The following is a 23,152-nucleotide window of genomic DNA, read 5'->3' as shown; positions in this document are numbered from 1 at the left end:
TGCAGCAATAAGCAGCTGGAAGATGGCCAATCAACCTTTGCGAAGGGCCTTCCACTGCACTGGAAAACGTGCCATGTTTTAGTAACTTTTGATACAGAAACAATTTATTTCTGCAAATTATGCAGTAGGTGATGGATTATGTGGCAAATCCATGATTATGCGTCAAGCGCTGCAGCCATAGACTCACATCATTCCACTAGCTAGGAGTATACCCAAGACTATATGACAGCCATGGACAATATTATATAAATAAGGTGAAAATCAATGTGGATCTAACAAACCGGTACCACGCTTGACACCCTGAAACAAACCGACCAACCCCCAATCCACAGTTAAAAGGTGCTGGTTAATGCAAATCTGTCATTTCACACTACACTTTAGCACGGCATGCATCCTTGCATTGGTGTTTGGCATGAGCACACATTTAAAAAAAAGCACTACAAACCACAGCCACTCACGCTCTGTTGTTCCCGTGAGTTCGCAGTACATTTTTACTGTGAATTGCATGTCCACTATAATTTTTTTTATCTTGGATGCCAGGTACTTATATGAAATGGCCTAATAGCATCATTTCGGGAAATTGCGCATACGTGTAACGTGAAAATCCCAAAATTACACGAATTACAGTGGAGTAATTGAAATTTCGCTCAGGCCTATTTAAAAGGACTGCTTTGGGCTAAAAACAGGGTGTCCTTTATTTGAGCTGGTGCTTGCAGGTGGGGCCCATCGGGCACTCATTTTTGTGGACTGGCACTTATATTTCCTCATGAGACCTAAACTCAAAGCAAGAGAGAGAAAAATACAAAAGGGGGGAGAATGAGGAATAGAAACAAAACAAATGACAAAGAAAGCAGGGCTGAAACGGTAAAGAGAGTAAGTGAAAGCGGTAGAGAGTGGCTGGCGGGAGATGAGAGAAGCACATGCGAGAATCAAGGGAAGCGGCCTCGGTGTTTGCCACGCTGACTTTAAACAGCACTGCGCATGGGCTTCGGAGCAACACCTTGGGCCCCGGCACGTGCTATTTTACAAATTAAGCACTGAGTGCTGGCTTGAAGGAGAGCTGAGCGCCAGTTTTTATGCGCTTGCACTGTCTTTCTGGCGCCTTGAGCGCATACATTAACTCAAACGATCTCGCAGCTAGTACATATTTGACTGACAATAGGCCCGGATACTGAAAGACGTAATCAGTGCCTTGTGTTTCTGAGCTTTGCTGACAGCAAAAAACACAAGAACTCACATATTTCGAGTTAATGGAAAATACGCCCAAAAGAAGCGCGCATATCCCTCTCTTCTGCGGTCTGCTTGCCTCACGCCCTTTCTTGGTGGTCTTTCTGTTTTGTGCATTTGTATTAAGGTGATTTTTGGAAAAGGGGAGCCTGCTCCATGCTGGTCAAGAATATTTTCATTCCAGTCAGATTGACAATTTTTTTTAAAGTATGCAATGCTGAGCAGCAGGAAAATGCAATAACTGTGCAATGAAACTAGACACCTTGCTAACGTGATACATAAGACATTGCCAGGTGACTAGATGGACTGAGTAAAATATTGCACACCTCAGTGGTGGGCAATTCAGTTAGCTGGCTACTCTGCAGTGGGCGCTATTTCAAGCTCACGTTTTCTTGTTGTTACATTATTGGCGTCATCAGATGACTCCATCTCGCGAGAAGATAACTTGCACCGTCATTATCTTTTCTTTTCTGAATCAATGTTTTCAGGCGTGTTATTCCAGTGGTTCAGTTGTACAAAATGGGTTCTCGTGCACAAAATATGGCGAGAGGGATGGCTAAACCACTGACAAATGGTTTGGGTGGCATTCCAATCCACCGTTATACATCCACTGTGCCACTCTAGACAGAGTCCTGGATTACGCAAATACGTAGTGACCGTGCTCCTCGTGGTACTAGTCCATCGTGAAGTGCCAGGCGAGGCCACTCCCTCATTGAAACACAATCAACCCCCGGGCGTGGCTTGGACGCTGAGGCGCAGGGATCGATGACACACGTCTGGGCATCCCAAGGCCGCTTATCACCAAACCCATCAATGGGGAGCGGCGGGAAGGGTTGCTAATAGTCCAAACCACTGGCGAATCCACTGCTTTTTGCTCACTCTGGGCAGAGGTGGTCTGCCTTATGCAAATCAGTACCGTCCAGTGAACTATACTATACTAAGACTACAAGTCCCAGAATGCACTTTGTGGCAAATGCAAACCTGACACAGGAAATGAAGTATCTCTGAATTCCCAGCATGCAGACTGCTATTAGTGGCAAAGCTGTGATTGGCTAAAGGTGTTCCCCATCACATAGCGCCACAGATGGAAAAGGACAGACTTGACCGTGCAGCCTTTTTTATGGAAAACACTCCATAGCAAGCAAATTTCAAAGAAAAGAATAACAGGCTTTGGAGTAGTAAAATGACCCCCTTCGAAGATGCTGGAACAGCATAATGCACTAAGGAGAAAGATGGCAGCGACAGTAATTACACAGTAGATGCTGGGTGGTCCCGAGGCCTGTGTGTTAAGTTCCTAGGCTTCCACTAATACTAACATGAAACAAAGCTATGTTTGAAGGTGTAATAGTAAATGCATCGATTTTTACATTGTAGACAACTAGCTAGCTCGCTATGGAGTAAACCGGTCTGGTTGGATTTCAGGTACACCTGGAGTGTAATTGGAGTGTGTTGTCTGGAGTGCACCTCAGCACCCAACTATAGTATTAGAGCAAGTTACACCTGTAGCAGTGACCCGATGATTGCAATAAGAACAGTTGATGGACGGAATGTAGAACAAATCAAACATTCACCCCCAGTCACAGATCTGGGTTTAATCCATCAGTTTTTTTTGCTGCCCATGCCATTCCAGTTTGGACTCAGCCATATGCAAATCAGTCTTGACCCTGTTCCCCATGGGAACAGTCCAGCCCGAATTGCCAGGCCAGGTCCTCCCTGGACCAGAAACAAGCCTCCTGGGACCGGTTTCGGGGTATCACCCCTCTTCAGCCAGGCTAGCTTGCCTTCACCCAAGCAGTGGGAATGAGCAGATTTTCTTTGAGTCCTCTTTGGAAACCAGCAAACTCTAAGGCTGCTATTCCCAACCTAACCCAGCTGATTTGTATTGCTGTGTATGGACCCCAGGCCTCTTCGGAGGGCTCGTGGGAGTGTATAGAGGGCCGTGGTGCTCCTGAAGATGCACGTGGGGACCGACACTGCCAACCTGTGCACCACAAACCACTTCCGGCGCGTCAGGAGACACGTCGGACTCCATGCCCATGCAAGCAGTGGCCTCTCTGCTGAGACTGGCCTTGGATAGTGTTGAATTGCCGTTGTGATGTCTGTGTGATGTCAAAGGCGTACTGCTGGAATCTTACCAAGACCATTCACCATCTGTGGTCAGACACGGTGCAGTACGTGCAGATTGCAGTCGGTTTAGTAACAGTCATTGCGTAGGTATTTTTGCAATGTTTCATCGTGTATGCAATAATTTGTGGTAACTGTGTCTGAGCTCCTACTGCCAGGAGCTCAGACACAGTTACCACAAATTCTATAGACTCTATAGAACCCTGCTTATGAGAGGTCCTGCAGAACTCTGCCTATGGAAGGCTCTGGAGCACCCATGCTTTAGGGACACTGCAGCACCCATGCATGTGCTCGACTCTGTGGCCCCCGGTTATGGAAGGCTCTGTAGAACCCTGCTTATGGGGGGCTGCAGCACAAGTGCGCATGGGAGACTATAGAACCCTGCTTATGAGAGGTTCTGCAGAACTCTGCTTATGGCAGACTCTGGGGCACCCATGCTTTAGGGACACTGCAGCACCCATGCATGTGCTTGACTCTGTGGCCCCCGGTTATGGAAGGCTCTGTAGAACCCTGCTTATGGGGGGCTGCAGCACAAGTGCACATGGGAGACTATAGAACCCTGCTTATGAGAGGTTCTGCAGAACTCTGTTTATGGTAGACTCTGGAGCACCCATGCTTTAGGACACTGCAGCACCCATGCATGTGCTTGACTCCGTGGACACTGCTTATAGAAGGCTCTGTAGGACCCTGGTTATGGAAATCTATAGGACCCTGCCATGGGGGAGACTATAGAACCCTGCTTATGAGAGGTTCTGCAGAACTCTGTTTATGGCATACTCTGGGGCACCCATGCTTTAGGGACACTGCAGCACCCATGCATGTGCTCGACTCTGTGGCCCCCGGTTATGGAAGGCTCTGTAGAACCCTGCTTATGGGGGGCTGCAGCACAAGTGCACATGGGAGACTATAGAACCCTGCTTATGAGAGGTTCTGCAGAACTCTGTTTACGCAGACTCTGGGGCACCCATGCTTTAGGACACTGCAGCACCCATGCATGTGCTTGACTCCGTGGACACTGCTTATAGAAGGCTCTGTAGGACCCTTCTTATGGAAAGCTATAGGACCCTGCCATGGGGGAGACTATAGAACCCTGCTTATAAGGGGTTCTTCAGAACTCTGTTTATGGCATACTCTGGGGCACCCATGCTTTAGGGACACTGCAGCACCCATGCATGTGCTTGACTCTGTGGCCCCGCGTATGGAAGGCTCTGTAGGACCCTGCTTATGGGGGGCTGCAGCACAAGTGCGCATGGGAGACTATAGAACCCTGCTTATGAGAGGTTCTGCAGAACTCTGCTTATGGCAGACTCTGGGGCACCCATGCTTTAGGGACACTGCAGCACCCATGCATGTGCTTGACTCTGTGCCCGCTTATGGAAGGCTCTGTAGGACCCTTCTTATGGAAAGCTATAGGACCCTGCCATGGGGGAGACTATAGAACCCTGCTTATGAGGGGTTCTGCAGAATTCTGTTTATGGCAGACTCTGGGGCACCCATGCTTTAGGGACACTGCAGCACCCATGCATGTGCTCGACTCTGTAGCCCCCGGTTATGGAAGGCTCTGTAGAACCCTGCTTATGGGGGGCTGCAGCACAAGTGCACATGGGAGACTATAGAACCCTGCTTATGAGAGGTTCTGCAGAACTCTGTTTATGGTAGACCCTGGAGCACCAATGCTTTAGGACATTGCAGCACCCATGCATGTGCTTGACTCCGTGGACACTGCTTATAGAAGGCTCTGTAGGACCCTGGTTATGGAAATCTATAGGACCCTGCCATGGGGGAGACTATAGAACCCTGCTTATGAGAGGTTCTGCAGAACTCTGTTTATAGCATACTCTGGGGCACCCATGCTTTAGGGACACTGCAGCACCCATGCATGTGCTCGACTCTGTGGCCCCCGGTTATGGAAGGCTCTGTAGAACCCTGCTTATGGGGGGCTGCAGCACAAGTGCACATGGGAGACTATAGAACCCTGCTTATGAGAGGTTCTGCAGAACTCTGTTTACGGCAGACTCTGGGGCACCCATGCTTTAGGACACTGCAGCACCCATGCATGTGCTTGACTCCGTGGACACTGCTTATAGAAGGCTCTGTAGGACCCTTCTTATGGAAAGCTATCGGACCCTGCCATGGGGGAGACTATAGAACCCTGCTTATGAGGGGTTCTTCAGAACTCTGTTTATGGCATACTCTGGGGCACCCATGCTTTAGGGACACTGCAGCACCCATGCATGTGCTCGACTCTGTGGCCCCCGGTTATGGAAGGCTCTGTAGAACCCTGCTTATGGGGGGCTGCAGCACACGTGCACATGGGAGACTATAGAATCCTGCTTATGAGAGGTTCTGCAGAACTCTGTTTACGGCAGACTCTGGGGCACCCATGCTTTAGGACACTGCAGCACCCATGCATGTGCTTGACTCCGTGGACACTGCTTATAGAAGGCTCTGTAGGACCCTTCTTATGGAAAGATATAGGACCCTGCCACGGGGGAGACTATAGAACCCTGCTTATGAGGGGTTCTTCAGAACTCTGTTTATGGCATACTCTGGGGCACCCATGCTTTAGGGACACTGCAGCACCCATGCATGTGCTTGACTCTGTGGCCCCGCTTATGGAAGGCTCTGTAGGACCCTGCTTATGGGGGGCTGCAGCACAAGTGCGCATGGGAGACTATAGAACCCTGCTTATGAGAGGTTCTGCAGAACTCTGCTTATGGCAGACTCTGGGGCACCCATGCTTTAGGGACACTGCAGCACCCATGCATGTGCTTGACTCTGTGCCCCGCTTATGGAAGGCTCTGTAGGACCCTTCTTATGGAAAGCTATAGGACCCTGCCATGGGGGAGACTATAGAACCCTGCTTATGAGGGGTTCTGCAGAACTCTGTTTATGGCAGACTCTGGGGCACCCATGCTTTAGGGACACTGCAGCACCCATGCATGTGCTCGACTCTGTGGCCCCCGGTTATGGAAGGCTCTGTAGAACCCTGCTTATGGGGGGCTGCAGCACAAGTGCGCATGGGAGACTATAGAACCCTGCTTATGAGAGGTTCTGCAGAACTCTGTTTATGGCAGACTCTGGGGCACCCATGCTTTAGGGACACTGCAGCACCCATGCATGTGCTTGACTCTGTGGCCCCGCTTATGGAAGGCTCTGTAGGACCCTTCTTATGGAAAGCTATAGGACCCTGCCATGGGGGAGACTATAGAACCCTGCTTATGAGAGGTTCTGCAGAACTCTGCTTATGGCAGACTCTGGGGCACCCATACTTTAGGGACACTGCAGCACCCATGCATGTGCTTGACTCTGTGGCCCCGCTTATGGAAGACTCAGTAAGACCCTGCTTATGGGGGGCTGCAGCACAAGTGCGCATGGGAGACTATAGAACCCTGCTTATGAGAGGTTCTTCAGAACTCTGTTTATGGCATACTCTGGGGCACCCATGCTTTAGGGACACTGCAGCACCCATGCATGTGCTCGACTCTGTGGCCCCCGGTTATGGAAGGCTCTGTAGAACACTGCTTATGGGGGGCTGCAGCACAAGTGGACATGGGAGACTATAGAACCCTGCTTATGAGAGGTTCTGCAGAACTCTGTTTATGGTAGACTCTGGGGCACCCATGCTTTAGGACACTGCAGCACCCATGCATGTGCTTGATTCTGTGGCCCGCTTATGGAAGGCTCTGTAGGACCCTTCTTATGGAAAGCTATAGGACCCTGCCATGGGGGAGACTATAGAACCCTGCTTATGAGATGGTCTGTAGAACTCTGTTTATGGCAGACTTTGGGGCACCCATGCTTTAGGGACACTGCAGCACCCATGCATGTGCTTGAGTCTATGGTCCCTGCTTATGCTCTGTGAACCCTGCTTAACAGAGACTATAGAACCCTGCTATGAGAGGCTCTATAGAACCTTGCTTATGGGAAATCGTAAAGTGCCCAAGCTTAAGGGACACTGCAGCAACAATGCTTAGGTGGAACTCTAGGGCACCTGCTTATAAGAAACTCTGTGACCCCTGCTTATGGAAGAATCCGTAGACATCTGCTTATAGAGGCCTTTAAGACCCCTGTTTATGTGAGGCTCTGTAGGCCCCTGCTGAGGGGAGGCTCTTTCGACCCCTGCTGAGGGGAGGCTCTTTCGACCCCTGTTGAGGAAAGGGTCTGTAGACCCCTGCTTATGGGAGAATCTGTAGATTCCTGCTTTTGGTAGGCGCTGTAGGACGCCGTTTATGGAAAGCCCTGTAAAACTCTGCTTATAAGAAGCTCTGTAGACCCCTGCTTAGGGGATGCTATGTAGACCCCTGCTTATGGACGACTCTGTAGAAGTCTGCTTAGGTGAGGCTCTGTAGACCCCTGCAAAGGGGAGGCTCTGTAGACCCCTGCTGAGGAAAGGCTCTGTAGACCCCTTCTTATGGTAGGCTCTGTAGGACCCTGTTTATGGAAAGTCCTGTAAAACCCTGCTTATTGGAAGCTCTGTAGACCCCTGCTTAGGGGAGGCTCTGTAGACCCCTGCTTATGGACGACTCTGTAGAAGTCTGCTTAGGGGAGGCTCTGTAGACCCCTGCTTAGGGGAGGCTCTGTAGACCCCTCCTTGTGGAAAACTCTGTAGAGGTCTGCTTAGGTGAGGCTCTGTAGACCCCAGCTGAGAGGAGACTCTGTAGACCCCTGGAGCAAAGGCTCTGTAAACTCCTGCTTATGGGAGGCTCTGTAGATCCCTGCTTATGGTAGGCTCTGTAGGACCCTATTTATGGAAAGCCCCGTAAAGCCCTGCTAAGGGAGGATCTGTAGACCCCTGCTTATTGAAAACTCTGTAGAAGTCTGCTTAGGGGAGGCTCTTTAGAAGCCTGCTTAGGGGAGGCTCTGTAGACTCCTGCTATGGGGAGGCTCTGCAGACCCCTGCTTAGGGGAGGCTCTTTAGAAGCCTGCCTAGGGGAGGCTCTGTAGACTCCTGCTGTGGGGAGGCTCTGTAGACCCCTGCTCAGGTGAGGCTCTGTAGACCCCTGCTTAGGTAAAGCTCTGTAGACCCCTGCTGAGGGGAGGCTCTGTAGACCCCCGCTGAAGGGGGGGGGGGGTTCTGTAGACTCCTGCATATGGAAGACTGTAGAAGTCTGCTTAGGGGAGGCTCTTTAGAAGCCTGCTTAGGGGAGGCTCTGTAGACCCCTGCTTAGGGGAGGCTCTGTAGAGCCCTGCTGAGGGGAGGTTCTGTAGACCCCTGCTGAGGGTAGGCTCTGTAGACCCCTGCTCAGGTGAGGCTCTGTAGACCCCTGCTTAGGTAAAGCTCTGTAGACCCCTGCTGAGGGGAGGCTCTGTAGACCCCTGCTAAGGGGGGGGGTTCTGTAGACCCCTGCGTATGGTAGACTGTAGAAGTCTGCTTAGGGGAGGCTCTTTCGAAGCCTGCTATGGGGAGGCTCTTTGGAGCCCTGCTGAGGGGAGGTTCTGTAGACCCCTGCAGAGGGGAGGCTCTGTAGACCTCTGCTTAGTTCAGAAGAGAGGTGAGCACATGGCGGTTTCCAATATGGCTACACCATCAATTGCCCTAAGAAACAACCCAGAACAGTAATTGCGTCTTCAAGTGCAATCTACAGTCTAGATGTGAAACAGACTGACTGGTACAACATTTCTATGTTCCAGTAAGGTATGAGGGGCTGACCTGTGCCTAGCCTGAGTATTATAAACTAATGTACATTTATGCATGACCTTCCAGGTGCTCACTAATGCTCATCCCGTTTTACTCTACGGTTGTGCAGTCACTAGTAGTTGAAACATGCTTCATAATGGTTCCCTCATACTCGTTGACCCTCTGGCACTCAGACTAGACAGAACTGGTACAGGTCATGCCTGTCACCCCTGCTGAAGCAGTCCACAGCAACAAACCACCAACATCAAATGAACAGTCATGGAATAACTGAAGAGGTCTGCCACATACAGCTGGCACCGGAGGACTCTAATTCAGTCCTGCACTGCAAGCCTACATGACTAAATACTATGTTTGTAAATTGTAATGAAATCCATCCCAGCATGTCTCTTGGCCCTCTTTCTCTCCAACAGGGTATAAACATAAACCAAAATCTGAAAGAGGACAACCCTCTGAAATAACCAGCTTAGTGCACTTTGTTCATAAGAAATACCTTAAAGGGACCTACGGAGCTTGATCAAAGCTGCCTGCTGCCGGGAGTCATAAGCTGCATCCCCTAATATGATAACGGTGCTACAGTGGTCATAAGGCATGACATGGAAACACTTCTCACATAGGATCAAAACAAAGATAACAGGCTTCCAACCACAAACCCTATGGTGTGTAGCATGCTACCCACATAGTCAATCACTTTGGCACCTTACATGGGGTGGAAAATGCTATGTAAATTTGACACATAAATAAAATCTGTACGCATGCATTTTTAGACCCAAGACACACACACACACACACACACACACACACGTAAGCAAATACAATATACAGCCAAAACCTATGCTTATATACATCATACCAAAACTCATGTCATCTCATACTCACAGATCAGTTGACATAAACACACGCAAACATAAATATACAAATAGCACATAAGAACCCAAAATAAGGGCACAAAATAAATTCATGCACATACAGACAGTGGTTAACAACCAAAATACATTAACATGTTGTTCCAAAGTCATTCTTTTGCCCTGTTCACCCCAATTTTTTTGCTGACGGGTACTGATGGTAACTGACTCTGACTGTGCCCTGGGCCCTGCTAGCCAGGCCCAGGCCAGTGCCATGTTAAAACACACACATGTAGTAGAGTACGATAGGTATTAGGGTACCCTTACAATTTGCCTGACAGACCCTGTAAGTCCCTAGTAGCTAATAGGGCAATTGGGTACAATCTGCCTATAAGTCCCTAGTATATAATAGGGCATGGAGATTAGACACCCGGCAGAATTTCTGCACTTGCTATTGTGCACTGCTGTTGGCTTTCTGTCTTTTAAAGGTAGGCCGGCCTTGCAGCCTGACTTTGAAAGTCAAAACCTTACCATTTGCATGACAACCCCTGTAAGACTCTAGTATATAATAGGGCAAGAGGGTGCCAACTACCTATAAGACCCTAGTAGATAATAGGGCATGGAAGGTAGAGGCCCAGCAGATTTGCTGCCCTTTGCATGTGGGCACTGCTGAAGGTTTTCTGTCATTTTTAAATGAATGAAGCCTGACTATGCAGACTGCATTTAAATGGAAATGGTGCCCCAAATCGACTTTGGTGCTATGGGCACTTTAAAAGTGATAATCTACATTTTTTGTACATATTAGGTACCCCCAGGGTCTCCCCTAGGTGTCCCGGGGTGGGGGGGTCATTTAACAATAAGCAGGATCCTTATAAAAGATGTTTTATAAACCTTGATGAGGGAAAACTGCTCATTTTATTTCCCCCCATTGTAGATACTGGGCTCCATAGGCTAACATTGCAATATTGTATGTGATTGTAAATATTGTTAGGAAAAGCGTTGAAATATCATTCCAGGACTTAAAATATTTGTTTTGATAAATCCAGCAATTTACCATTGGTGAATTTATCATAACTTGTACAGAAAAGAAGTTGAGTCTTTCCTTTCTGAAAGCCAATATCCAGACTTCTGGAGCCCCTCTCCCTGATTGGGGGGTGCTAACAGAATTAGCAAGGCTGCTTTGATTAGGTGATAAGTGGCTGTCCAGGGGAGAGGCTATCTGCTGAAGGGAGCTCTGCAACTGCACAGGGATGCCAGAGCAGGGGGAGTGGACAATAAACCATCAAGCCTATAAGTAGAGAAGGACAGACAGGGTATACCAGACAATCTACCCCCACACCCTGTGCCCCTCAGCCGGATACCAGGCTTAAGGAAGGAATTTACAGATGTCAGGAGGAGGAGAGCTATATATACTAGCAACACTGGGAGTTGGTTTAGTTAGCTCTGACTGTTCTGCTGAAACTTCAACCATCATGATTTTGGAAAAATTGGGCTTTTTTGGGTCAGGAAAATGCCACACTTTAGAGGAAGTGGTCCTGCCCCTAGCTGTCACCCCGCATTCTGTTGGTCAGGGGTGCCTCCCTTCCTGATGCCCAGGAGTTGTGAATAAATATGTGAGAGGTGCATAGCCTCTCAGTTCTGCTAGCTTAAGGTACGTGAGAAAGAAGGACTGTCCTGCTGGAATCTGAATCTGCACCCTTGGCCTGCGCTTCTGAGTGAACTGTGCCTGCTGCACAATCTGGTACTGCAGCCCTGGCGATTGTGCCTTGCTTTAAGAAGGACTAAGGAGTGGACTCCCTGCAGCTACAGGTTAACTGAGCTTCACCTCCATCATCTCCAGCAAAAGTTCCCAGCCTGGAGTGCATCCAGTGGTCTTTTAAGGATTTGGCCAAGTGCACTGAGGGAATTGTGGTCCCACCCTTCCATGGACCACCCAGGAGATTCCAGACCCTTGGAGTTGTGTTTTGGACCCCTTGAACATGCAGGGAGGACTTTAGGAAACATCTCTTGAAGTCTGGAGAAGTCTGGAGAACTTTTGTGAAACAGCTCCAGGAGGTGACCGACTCAACCTGGAAAGCCAAGTAAGTGAACCCTCCCTGAATCCGGCCAGGATTTCAAGTTCCTCCCACTGAAAATCTCCGGAGACCTGACTTCCAGGATTTGACAGGAGCTCCATGAAAATCAAGCAGGCGAATACTCCCTGAATCCAGCCTGGTGAAAAGCATGGAGGGCACTTCGGAAAAAAAAGCTCCAAAACAATTTCAACCTGTAAAGGTAAAGTTTTGACCGAGGCCTCTTGCTTAGTGTATCCGACCAGGGCTTCTTCAGGTTTGGCCTCAGACTTTGACTTTGACCCAGACTACTGCAACCAGATATCCCGATTTGGCACTTTGTGTTCCTAAACACTAGAAAGTGTTTATTTTAAAAAAATTCATATCTCTGGTTCCCTACATTGGATTTTTGTCGTTTTTATGTCTATTTACTCATAAAAATATAACCTATTTTTATAAATTGGTGTGGGATTTTTATTGTGTGTTGTGTCTCATCTATTCGCTTTTTTGGTGTTTTTGAATGCTTTAAACTCTTGTCTTGTAAGTTAGGCCTGCCTGGTTACAGCTACCAAGGGTTTATCAAGGGGCTAATTTACTGAGACCTTTACTGACCCTGTATTGTGTCAGTGGCGTTATAGCCAGTGGTAGGTGCATACCTACCACTTCCAATAACCCACTTTCTAACACATGTTCATTTTAACATTTATCTGACACAGTTTAAGTGATGCAAGATTATGGGGGTCATTCTGACCCTGGCGGTAATTACCGCCATGGCGGAGGTCGGCGGTAGCACCGCCAACAGGCTGGCGGTGCACCGCTGGGCATTCTGACCGCGGCGGTTCAGCCGCGGCCTGAAACGGAAAGTCGGCGGTGTACCGCCGACTTCCCGCTGCCCTTGAGAATCCTCCAGCCATGGGGATTCTGACACCCCCTACCGCCATCCTGTTGCGGTAGGGGGTGCCGCGGGGCCCCTGGGGGCCCCTGCAGTGCCCATGCCAATGGCATGGGCACTGCAGGGGCCCCCGTAAGAGGGCCCCACGAAGAATTTCAGTGTCTGCTTTGCAGACACTGAAATTCGCGACGGGTGCAACTGCACCCGTCGCACCTTCCCACTCCGCCGGCTCCATTCTGAGCCGGCGTCCTCGTGGGAAGGGTGTTTCCCGCTGGGCTGGCGGGCGGACTTTCGGCGGTCGCCCGCCAGCCCAGTGGGAAACCCAGAATGACCGCCGCGGTCTTTTGACCGCGGTACGGTCTTCTGGCGGTTCCCGCTTGGCGGGCGGCGGTTGCCACTTACACAGCTTTTTTATACAATAGATCTGTGGCTACAAGAGTCTATTTTTTGTTTTTACTGGCGTCTACAGAGAAATACAGACAGAAAAACTATTTCCTTATCTAAATATACTTAGACATATGCATAAAAATGAAAATCTAATTTTTCTTGAGTTAATTTGTCTGTAGAAAGAGCTATCTGGTGATCATTCAATTTTTGGGTAATAGAAGTATTTAAAAATGTGACACTGTTACCCACATAGTGTTAATATTCCAAATTGATGAGCTGTGGAAACCACTGTTGTCTGCTTCCAGGGACAAACAATTTGTATACTTAAAAGTAAATCAACAGCTGAAGATAAATAGGATTCTTTCTTTTTTTTTTACCAAAATGGTTTGTTTAACAAATTCATGTTTACATCCTGTAACTGTTCTCAGTGCAGTGGTAATTGAGACAGCACCCAGGGCCTCATTCTGACCTGGGCGATCACCAGATCGCCAGGGTCACGGTCGGACCGCTGCCGAAGCGGCAGTCTGACCGCAACATTATGACCATGGCAGGGCCAGCGGTCCCAATCCGCCAGCGCAGCACTGAAAGCAACGCTGTCCTGGGGTTTACGACCCCTCTCTCCGCCGGCGTTTACATGTCAGGTTCACCGTCATGTAAATTCTGGCAGAGATGGGGTGCTGAGGGCCCTACGGGGGCCCCGTTGCGCAAATCACTGTCTGCACCAATGCATAACAGCATTGCCGCTGGCAGTATAACGAGCTGGAGTCAATGTTGTTGTGCGTTTCCCGATGGGCCAGAGGGCGGAAACTGTGATTCCTCCAGCTGGCCCAGCGGGAAACTCATAATTGGGCCAGCGGGAAGAGACGGCACTGGCGGTCTCCTGACCTGCGGGATTTTGGCAGGTGGACTTTTCCACCCCCGAAGCTCCTAATGAGGGCCCCAGTGTTTTTACAGCCTGATGTATAGAATCCTTAAATGCAGCTAACTCGGAGATACACATATTAGAGTATTGGTAATTTGAGAGCTCAGTTAAAGACAATTAAGTGGTGCAGGGCTCATAATGGCTGGTACAGGCCTTCTGCACCAACATTCCAACGTTTGCCTTTCTGTTTCTCCATTTTTATTTAGAAGATTTTATCCTCAGTGGGTGGAATGTTCTAACAATTCTGTAGCCCTTCTGCCTCGGGCTATACCTGTTATTAAATCCCCTCTCCCTCATCAGACACCCTCAGCTGCAGCCCAGGCCTATAACTCAGGCTCAGGACCTTTAACAACTGTTATAGCCGTTGTCTGCGGCCTGTAAGGCTAAAATAATACAGTTTTTCAGTGCTGTTTCCTGATGGGAAGATGTGTTTCTAGAAGCCTTGTAGTGTGAAGGCATGGGAAACCCTAAACTTAAAGATTTTACTGTAGAACTTGGATGTAAATGAGATTCTATTTTAGTTTCAGAGTACATGATCAGTGATCAGTGACCAGGCACAGCGTTCCACTGTCTTCTGGCTAGTTTGTTCTATAGAAATACCATATACACACATATACATATACTATGGAAATACCATATACACATATACATATAGTATAGAAAAAACATATACACACCCACATACACAATACAAGATATGGGAGCATGTAGGCTTGCCTTCTATTGAGTAAGCCATTGGACACATTTTGCCCACATATTACTATGTTAGGTAGAAATGTTAATTTTAAGTGTATTTATATAGCGCTTTCTACCCCTGACGAGGCGTCAAAGTGATTTCGGCGAGTAGCACCCTACTCCGGAACCCAAGAGGAATTGGTGGTGGATTAGTATAGGGAAATATGAGTACAGTATTAGTATTATTATGAGTTAATTTGAGCAGAGGATATGTGAGTTTGTTAGTTGGATTGACTAGAGCAATGGAGGCATAGAGGAGGGAAGATTCCAGAAGTGTTAATTTGGAGTTTATAGTAATAGGATGAGGCTTGGGATGAGTAAAGGTGAGATGAGGAGGGAAGAGTCTGTGGAAAGGGGTTAGGGAGATCATAGAAGCAGGAGGGGTTTGGGGGGAGTCAAAGGCATTCTGGGCTTTCAAACAGGAGTAAATTATTATTTTTTATGTGTAACACTTCTGGTAGGATCTGCTAAATGTGTGCGCATTACTCATAAGTAATATATGCATTTACCACATCAAGGCCATCTCTTGTGTATGTATATGTGGTAAAGTGCCAAGAGAAATCTAGATAAATAGTACCACAGACTGTGGCATTTAATTGGCCATTAATTAGTTAATACGCCTTGAAGTTTGTATTTCTTGTCTAGTTATGTCAATGTTAGAACAAATTTACCATTTGTTTGCAACATAAGTTGCCCAACTGTGCTTTATAATTGGTCCTCCATGTCTGCATATTTCTAGTGTCAATGTACATGGAGAACAAGCCATGCCTTGAGCATCGTACATACATACTGCGATGTCATGCTGTGTCACATGGGACCCGGGAAGTTTATGGGGTAGAATCTTTATTATCCACATTTCCTTTTTAGAGGGGATACTTTCTAGGACTGTTACTGTATATTGAAATGGAAATGGGATTAGAGGTACAGAAGTCTCTTTAAAATGTTCTAGGATGCACCCATAAAAAACAAGTTTTATGGGCTCATCTAAGAGCTCTTTGTAGGATCTCCATCCACTCCCATTCCAATTTCAATATAAAGTAACAGCTCAAGTGTCAAAATGTCCACCCTACAAGAAGAAAATGCCACTTAAAAACAGTTCTACCCAGTAGCCTCCCAGGCATCTTGTAATACAAACTGACATCAGGGGAACTTTGTCACATTGACCAACGCTGACCTGTCGGATTTGGTCGTTGAGGGACAAAGGGCCTTATTACGAGTCTGGTGGTCAACAGACCGCCAGACTTGCGGTGACGGTTGGACCGCTGGGGTTGTGGCGATTCAACTGCTACATTACGAGGTTGGTGGGCAGACACGCCAACCTACCGTCCGCGCCAGGATCTCCGATCCCGATGGGATGACGGCAGTGCAGGTTGTAATCAGCCAGCGCGGCACTGAAGTCAGTGCCACCCGGCTGATTACAACCTTATTCTCCACCAGCATTTTCATGGAGGTTCAACCGCCATGAAAAGGCTGGTGGAAAGCAAGTGCAGAAGGACAGGACCCCAGCAATGCTGATGGCATGTGCAGTGCAGGGGCCCCTCAGTCCAGCACCCTCGGAATGATCAATGTCTGCCCTGCAGACAGTGTGCATTTCGAGGGTGCTGGTGACCCCTGTGTGCGGTTTCATGAGCCGGCGGAAATGCTGCCACACCTTTCCCACTGGGCTGACGGGCAGGAACCTTGGTTCCCACCCGTCAGCCCAGTGGTAAAGTCGTAATAGGGCTGGTGGAGAGACAGCCACCTCGACTACGGTCTCCTCACCAAAGGTCTGGCAGTCGGGAAACTCGTAATCAGGCACATAATGTCCATTTAATACATACTCCAGTGTCCCATGTCAGCTCCTGCCTATACACCTGGTTACTCGGTTAGTGAAACAGCATGGCACAGAGCCCACAATCTCTGCCAGGCTGCGTCTTTGGTCACCAAGACACATTACTTGTCAAACAATGGAGGCAAGACCCTCTTCTTCTACCTAGCAGTGTTTGTAGATTACAAGCCCACATACCTGACCAGTGATGTGCAGATACTTAGAAACCTCACCTGCCCCACCCTGTGGCTCGTTCCTATGTTTATTGTACATACACAGAGAGCTGTGTCTCTGACTTGAGGTTCTTCCAAGTTAGGATTACTTTCGCTCACTCCAAATGTTAAAAACTTATAAAGTAATTAAGACATGTCTAAGAGCCCTCCGTTTTGGTAAATATGGAAACTGTGGCAAACGGACGTAAAATGATCTACCCAGAATCACACAGTTTCATCAAATGTTGAAGGTAGAATCAGAAAAAAACAAAGAGAAATTGTAAACACCATAACAACAGGGTACCCCTTGAGAACCATCTTGCACGAAGACAGCACCCCTGTGTAAAAAATGAGGGCTGTAGCAGAACATAATGTAACACAGCACACGTCTTTCAGCAATTTCCACATTTTCTCCCACTGACCTTCTTGCTATTTAAAGAAATAATATTGAACACACTTGAAATATAAAAGTTGAGCCAACACTCAAGAACACACCAGTCAAGCTATTCAAATTAACTATTAAATTACAACAATATGAATGTGCCCCATGTTTTACGAATGACTATTTGTCAACCAGGCCCTTTTAGCTACAAATTTCATAATACAATATACATTATTGTCTCTCTCTCTCTCTCTAAATATATATATATATATATTTTATTTATTTTTTCACTTTCATCACGCTTTACACCGGTGTCGATTTCCAGAGCCCGACCATGCTCTGTCTCTAATTGCAATACCCATAAATTACGAAATCGCACTCCAGGGAATGATTCCCTGGAGTGCGATTTCGTAATTTATGGGTATTGCGATATATGTCCACTGAAAAAACAAAGGTTACAGGGACATTATATTTAGGAAATAGAATTTTAGAAAAACCCAGAAATGCACTTGCATCTCTGCAGGCAGGCAGACAGAGGAAAGCTCTGCTCCAATGACGGGGAGTGTTTGACAGCTCTCTCTTCATCAGAGCAGAGTGTTTGCTGTGACTTGGTGGCAGCTGTCAAAGCTGCCACCATGCCACAGCAAACAGCTATTTCTCAGGGGTGGACACCCTGGGACATAGCAGGAGCCAGCCCTGGAGTGTGGCTTCTCAAGTGGGGGCCGCACAGCCTCCCTCCAAGATAGAATAGCCAAGGGGAAGTAGTGGTCCCCGGGGCTGTAGTGGATCCGAAACGGATCCCCTTTCTATGTTTTTTTACAGTTTGGCCTGGGGAGGTGGCGGCCCCTGGGACTGTGGGGAAGGCTGTCGGGCCTCCCCCACATCAAAAAAGCAGCCCCCCACACCATATTTCTGTTATGTCTCAAGGAGGTGGTGATCCACGGGGCTGTGGGGGGGCACGTAGCCACCGGCATAGAATTACACTACAGCCATGGGGAGGTGGTGGTCCCTGGGGCTGCGAGGCCCCCGCATTACTTTTAACAATAGCCCCAGGGAGGTGGTGGTCCCTGGTGCTGAGGGGGTCCAGTAGCCCTATTTTCAAAAAAGCAATGCCCCGAGTGATTATTAAAAAACAAGCGCGGGAGCATGCACTTGTTTTTTTTTTCTCATGGATTCACAACAATGTCGCAAATTTGCAGTAAAATTGTTTAAAAAAAATTATTTCTTGCTCTGCAGGGTCCCCATGGAACCTCAGCACCAGAGCTACGGGGTCAAGGTGACTCTACCCTGGCCCCTTGTCTTTTTTTTTTTTACACTTTTTTGTGGGACCCCGCTCAAGCCGGGTCCCAAGATGGCTGCAAACACTTCCTGGTTTGAAGTGTTGGCAGCCAATCAAAGCTGTGCATTTGCCATGCATGTGTTCTTAATCTTCGCCAAGTCGTCGCGACCTCAGATATACAGATGTTTTCCCTTTGATATCTCAAAAACTACTGAATGAATTTACACCAAATAAGCGAAAGCACAATCTCCGTACCGAAAGCTAGCTTTCTGCTAAAATTGGTGTAATTCCATCCAGTGGTTGGGGTTGTAGCCTTTTTCAAAGGTCCTATGGGAATTCACGTGGGAAACACAACTTTTTTGACCCCCACTTTTTCTCGTGTCCCGCTTGAAGGATCACGCTGAAACTTTCCAAACGCAACAAGAATCACCAGCGCACTTTTTTGAGAAAATTTGGTGAGGATTCATCAAATGGTGCCAAAGATATAGGCAAGTCACAGTTTCTATTGAAACATGGTCCTACCTATAACTACCTGCTGGCGACCGCCACTAGGTGATGTATTATACAGAAAGATTTTTTTTCGAATTTGCTTCCACTTTTTAGTCTGAATTAGTCAGAGTCAAAGCATTGGAAAAGCCAATAGGGTTTGGCTTGCATTTGTGTAGAGCTCTAAGAACAGTTGTGTTGTCACGGTGTCGACAGCTATAATAGGGAACCTGGTCGCTCTAGGGCTCTGTGGATAAGTGGATGATGTATTGTAATTAGCACGTCACCCCCTGCCAAGATGTGCAGCCTTAAATTAATCACACTTCACAACCTACCCAGTGTATGTACACCCTAAGCCCTTGCTTTGTCGTTGACACTTTCAAGAATCTGCAAAGTTTGTGTAATTTGCTTTTGTGCTAATATGCAAAAAATTTAAAACATTATGTGAAATTAAGCACGATATGAAACTAGCATTTGGAGCTATGTTTTAGCCCAAAGGGTGGCCTCACAGTGCATTTCGTGCCACAAAGCTAAAAAATCACTAGTGCCATGAAGAAGCGCCTTGCATTCTGCCCATCGCCGGTGTGGCCACTCTCCCGCGCTAAACGGTTCGCCCTGGGGCTCCATTAATGGTTGGGATTTCAGCTAACAAGAGTAATGCACAATTACAAAAAATGATGCAAGATTATGCAGATTTAACTGCAATTCATTTGATGTGGTAAAGCCGCCACTTTCCTTAACTCTCCCCGGGGCTGCAACACTGACTGACTGTTTGGGTGGGTTCAGTGAGACTGTGACTTAAAGAGACGAGAAACCCCGCCATTTTGACTGACGCTCCGTCTGATCTCGTGGAAGGGAGTGACTATAAATACCGTCCCTTTTTCTGTTACATCTCATCTTGGGAGTGTCTCCTTGTTTGTTCCAGCTGTCACTAGGAGAAAACACGGGTCCCACCTCCTACTGTGCGCAAGCGAACTTGTCACGACACAGGGCCCACGCACGGGGAACCAGCAGAGTGGGTTTGCTGACTGCCTCAGAGGTCTGAGGGTGTAACTCGGGCCTCAGAATCAAACCACAGCCACTGACTCAGACGTTCATCTTTCCTACGTCAATAAATCGGTGGGATTGTGTGTGGTGATCATAACACCTCCTGTCCAGGTGCATAGATACCGTACTGTTTATAGTTTGCACCGCTTAACCGGTCAACCTCGTGTTTGGGTAATAGTGAAATCCGCATTTCGCAGTGCTGTGAAGCAGCAACGGTGAAACGAAGCACTATATATAAAGAATATTATTGTATGAAAGGAATTAAAAATAATAGCGAGATTAGTGTACACCCCATGGGGTGGCTGCACTTGGGGCAGACTGGCTAGTAGGCCTCCCTGGCATCTTCCAGGCGGGCATCAGGCTAGCGGGCTCTTTCAGAGCTGGAAGGGCTGCCATGACCCAACCACGCCGCCGACCCCTCCCGGCTCCATTTTATAGGTTACCAAAGTCAAGGAACAAGTTCCCTCAAGGGTCCACCCAGTGGAAGACGTAACCATAGGTTTTATAACCCCAACTGACGTCATCAAACAAAGCAGCATTCTGGAATGCATATTGTTGATTCCTACCACACAGTGGAGTCAGAGATTCCTATAATAACAGGGATTCCTGGCAGAGATTCCTTCCATGGATTACTGGTTACTGAAACAGATTACTTTTACACTTAGCTTACACAAATTTCAGGCGCATGTTACTGAAACAGGTGGCTGGCGCAGATATCTGCCACAAATAAGTATCAAGGAACCACGCCACATAGTCGTGCCACACAGAGCTGCCACGGAGTACATCCACATATCACTGCCACAGGTAACTGACACGGCCTCTGGTTACGGCCACAGATTGTTCCCACAGATCAGCATCCCGTGTTAATGTCAAAATACCCGTCAAAGAATACTCCCACTGTTTGCTTCACTGCTGTGAATTGCTGCCACGAGTTGTTGCCACAGAAGGCCCCCAAAAGGCATTGCCGCAAGTCACTTCCATCGATTCCTGCCACGAAGTGCCACATATTTTAAAAGTAAATATTTATAACCCTTAGCGAGGATCTGTCGAAGTTCAGGGCTATGCCGAATCTTTTTCAAGCACCAAGACAGCCGGGAGATTTTGCGCAACCCGACCCTCCCTGTTTATGCCGTGCTGCTGAGGAGACGCTAGCCACGGGCGAGTTTCTGCTAGCCTTCTCTGGCCGGGCCATCCTCCCGTTCAGACATGAAACAAGGAGTTGCTGTGCTGTTCGTAAAATCCCAAGAGACTTTTGGGAGCCACCGTAAAACACAGGAGCGGAACTCTTTTCGGTAGCATGGCACCCGATGGCACAAGCGCAGCTTCAAGGCGCTATACGTAACTGTGATAACACTATCCAGACTCATCCTTCTCAGAGGATAAAAATCTGCGAGGTACAGAACTGCCGCTGGAACGTGTCCCTTGATGGTAGCGCCTAGAGATGGGTGGTTCTGCCGTACAGATGGCCATGCAGTGTGTTCATTTAAGCATCCACTCAGGTTCACGAGAGATACCAGTGGTAGGCAGTTATGTCTGAGTCGGTATAGATTGTGCTTACATCTTAGATACACAGTTAGAGGTGGCTACCGAGGCACCACTTGACACAGCAATGAGCGCCTAGAAGTATCATCTATGTTTTAGAATCAAGAGATTGTAAATGTGGCCCTTGTAATAGCATAGCTATCGCGCCAAGGACAATAGCGCGAGGAAAAACATGCACCCCCCGCTGCTGTGTTTATTATAAAATACAGCAATAATCAGGGTTCAGTGGGTTTCTCAGGTTTCTGGGCCCTGGTGCCACTGCGCCTGCTGCGCCAGTGAAAGCCACGCTTCAGCACATTACAACACGTCTAACCCAAGCTCCCCAAGTTCACCACACTCGTGGTCCTGTGCACATCCGTTTTTCTCCATATTCGTAATTGCCCTTATCTGACAACATCTAGAGCGCCTAGAAACACCGGGTAAAGTGAGCGAACTAAGGTATCTGTAGATGAAAATCGTTTCAAGGGTTGCAGGGATTTATGATTCTTGCTTTGACTGGTGGAATACACATTAGAGAGGGGTGCAGTCGGAAGGGGTCGCCGGGGCGGGCGGTAGCCAGGCTTGAGACGCTAGTATAAACTTACAAATCTTATCTAAACTTGGCTCGTGAACTCCCCCGTCATCCGGGAATAGTCCGAAGTAGCGCGAGGCAACATTCTGATTTCATAATTCGTATGAAGGGAGGACAGCATCGTGTTTGCGTGTGGGGGGAGCGGTGTCAGCCACCTCAGGGCAATACAGTAACCCAAAGGTCGCGAGCTACGGACCAGTCCATCTAGAACAAGGTCTCGGGACACAGATGTATATAAAATATAAGCAAATTAAAAATCAGAAAAGAGGGCAAAAAATTAACCAACAGCCAATCAACTTTGCACTACAAAACCAAACAAAAAAAATCGAAGCGACAACAAAAAACAGAAACCCTCAAGTTCACGGGTGCAAAATATTTTTGCTTGCACCCCCATCATTTCACTTCACCGTTGCCTTCATATTTTGGGGAGATGGGCCCCAAAAATAATAGAATGCGAGTTCACTAGAGCGTATATCTGCCTGGTCACAATATATCAGTCTCCAAGAAGTAAGTCGAATGAGGGGTCACGCTTTGATGTCACGCCCTGGTGAGTGGGGCGCCAGATAATCCTACCTGTGCACCCGCACACCGTCAGCATCAGCAGTATTATCCAGGCCGGTTTGCGCGTGAGGTGGATTGGCCAGTCCATGTTGGCCTCTTCGCCTGTAGCGCTTCCTGCGTGTAGCGCCTCTTCCCTGCCGCACCTCAGGCCTGGACTCCGCGCGCTCCTCTGAGAGGCGCAGCCTCTGCAGACGAGCTTTAAAGTGAGGATGAAAAGTGAAGCCTCCTGCGTCAGCCAGGCACCTCGGTAGATCGGTGCAAAGACGGACACACCCTGCCCTCCCCTCAATGAGGTGAGGAGGCCACTGCCTGAAGGAGGTGGTGCCAAGGGCGTGAGTGAGTAATTGAAGGCATAGCTCCCAGCCAAATGGTGTTTGAATGGACCGCTTGAAAGAATGCAGGTGTGATTTGCACAAGAGGAATTCACTTCACCCATAGAGTGGG

At 48.1% G+C, this 23,152-nt stretch overlaps 1 protein-coding gene across 1 annotated transcript in view; it reads right to left on the bottom strand.

The window, feature by feature from the left end:
- LOC138267054 (pneumococcal serine-rich repeat protein-like) overlaps window positions 1-22,899 on the bottom strand; it is a 63,681-nt gene extending 40,782 nt beyond the window's left edge. Inside the window, exon 1 of the mRNA XM_069215902.1 lies at window positions 22,721-22,899. Coding sequence (XP_069072003.1) covers window positions 22,721-22,796 — 76 coding nt within the window. The 5' untranslated portion in view covers window positions 22,797-22,899. The remainder of the gene's footprint in view (window positions 1-22,720) is intronic.
- Between the last annotated feature and the right edge of the window lie 253 nt (window positions 22,900-23,152).

The sequence above is a fragment of the Pleurodeles waltl genome, chromosome 12 (genome assembly GCF_031143425.1).
Source record: "Pleurodeles waltl isolate 20211129_DDA chromosome 12, aPleWal1.hap1.20221129, whole genome shotgun sequence".
NCBI classification, from domain to species: Eukaryota; Metazoa; Chordata; class Amphibia; order Caudata; family Salamandridae; genus Pleurodeles; species Pleurodeles waltl.
The sequence above is the reverse complement of the archived record's forward strand: the minus strand, read 5'-3'. Positions and strand labels throughout refer to the sequence as shown.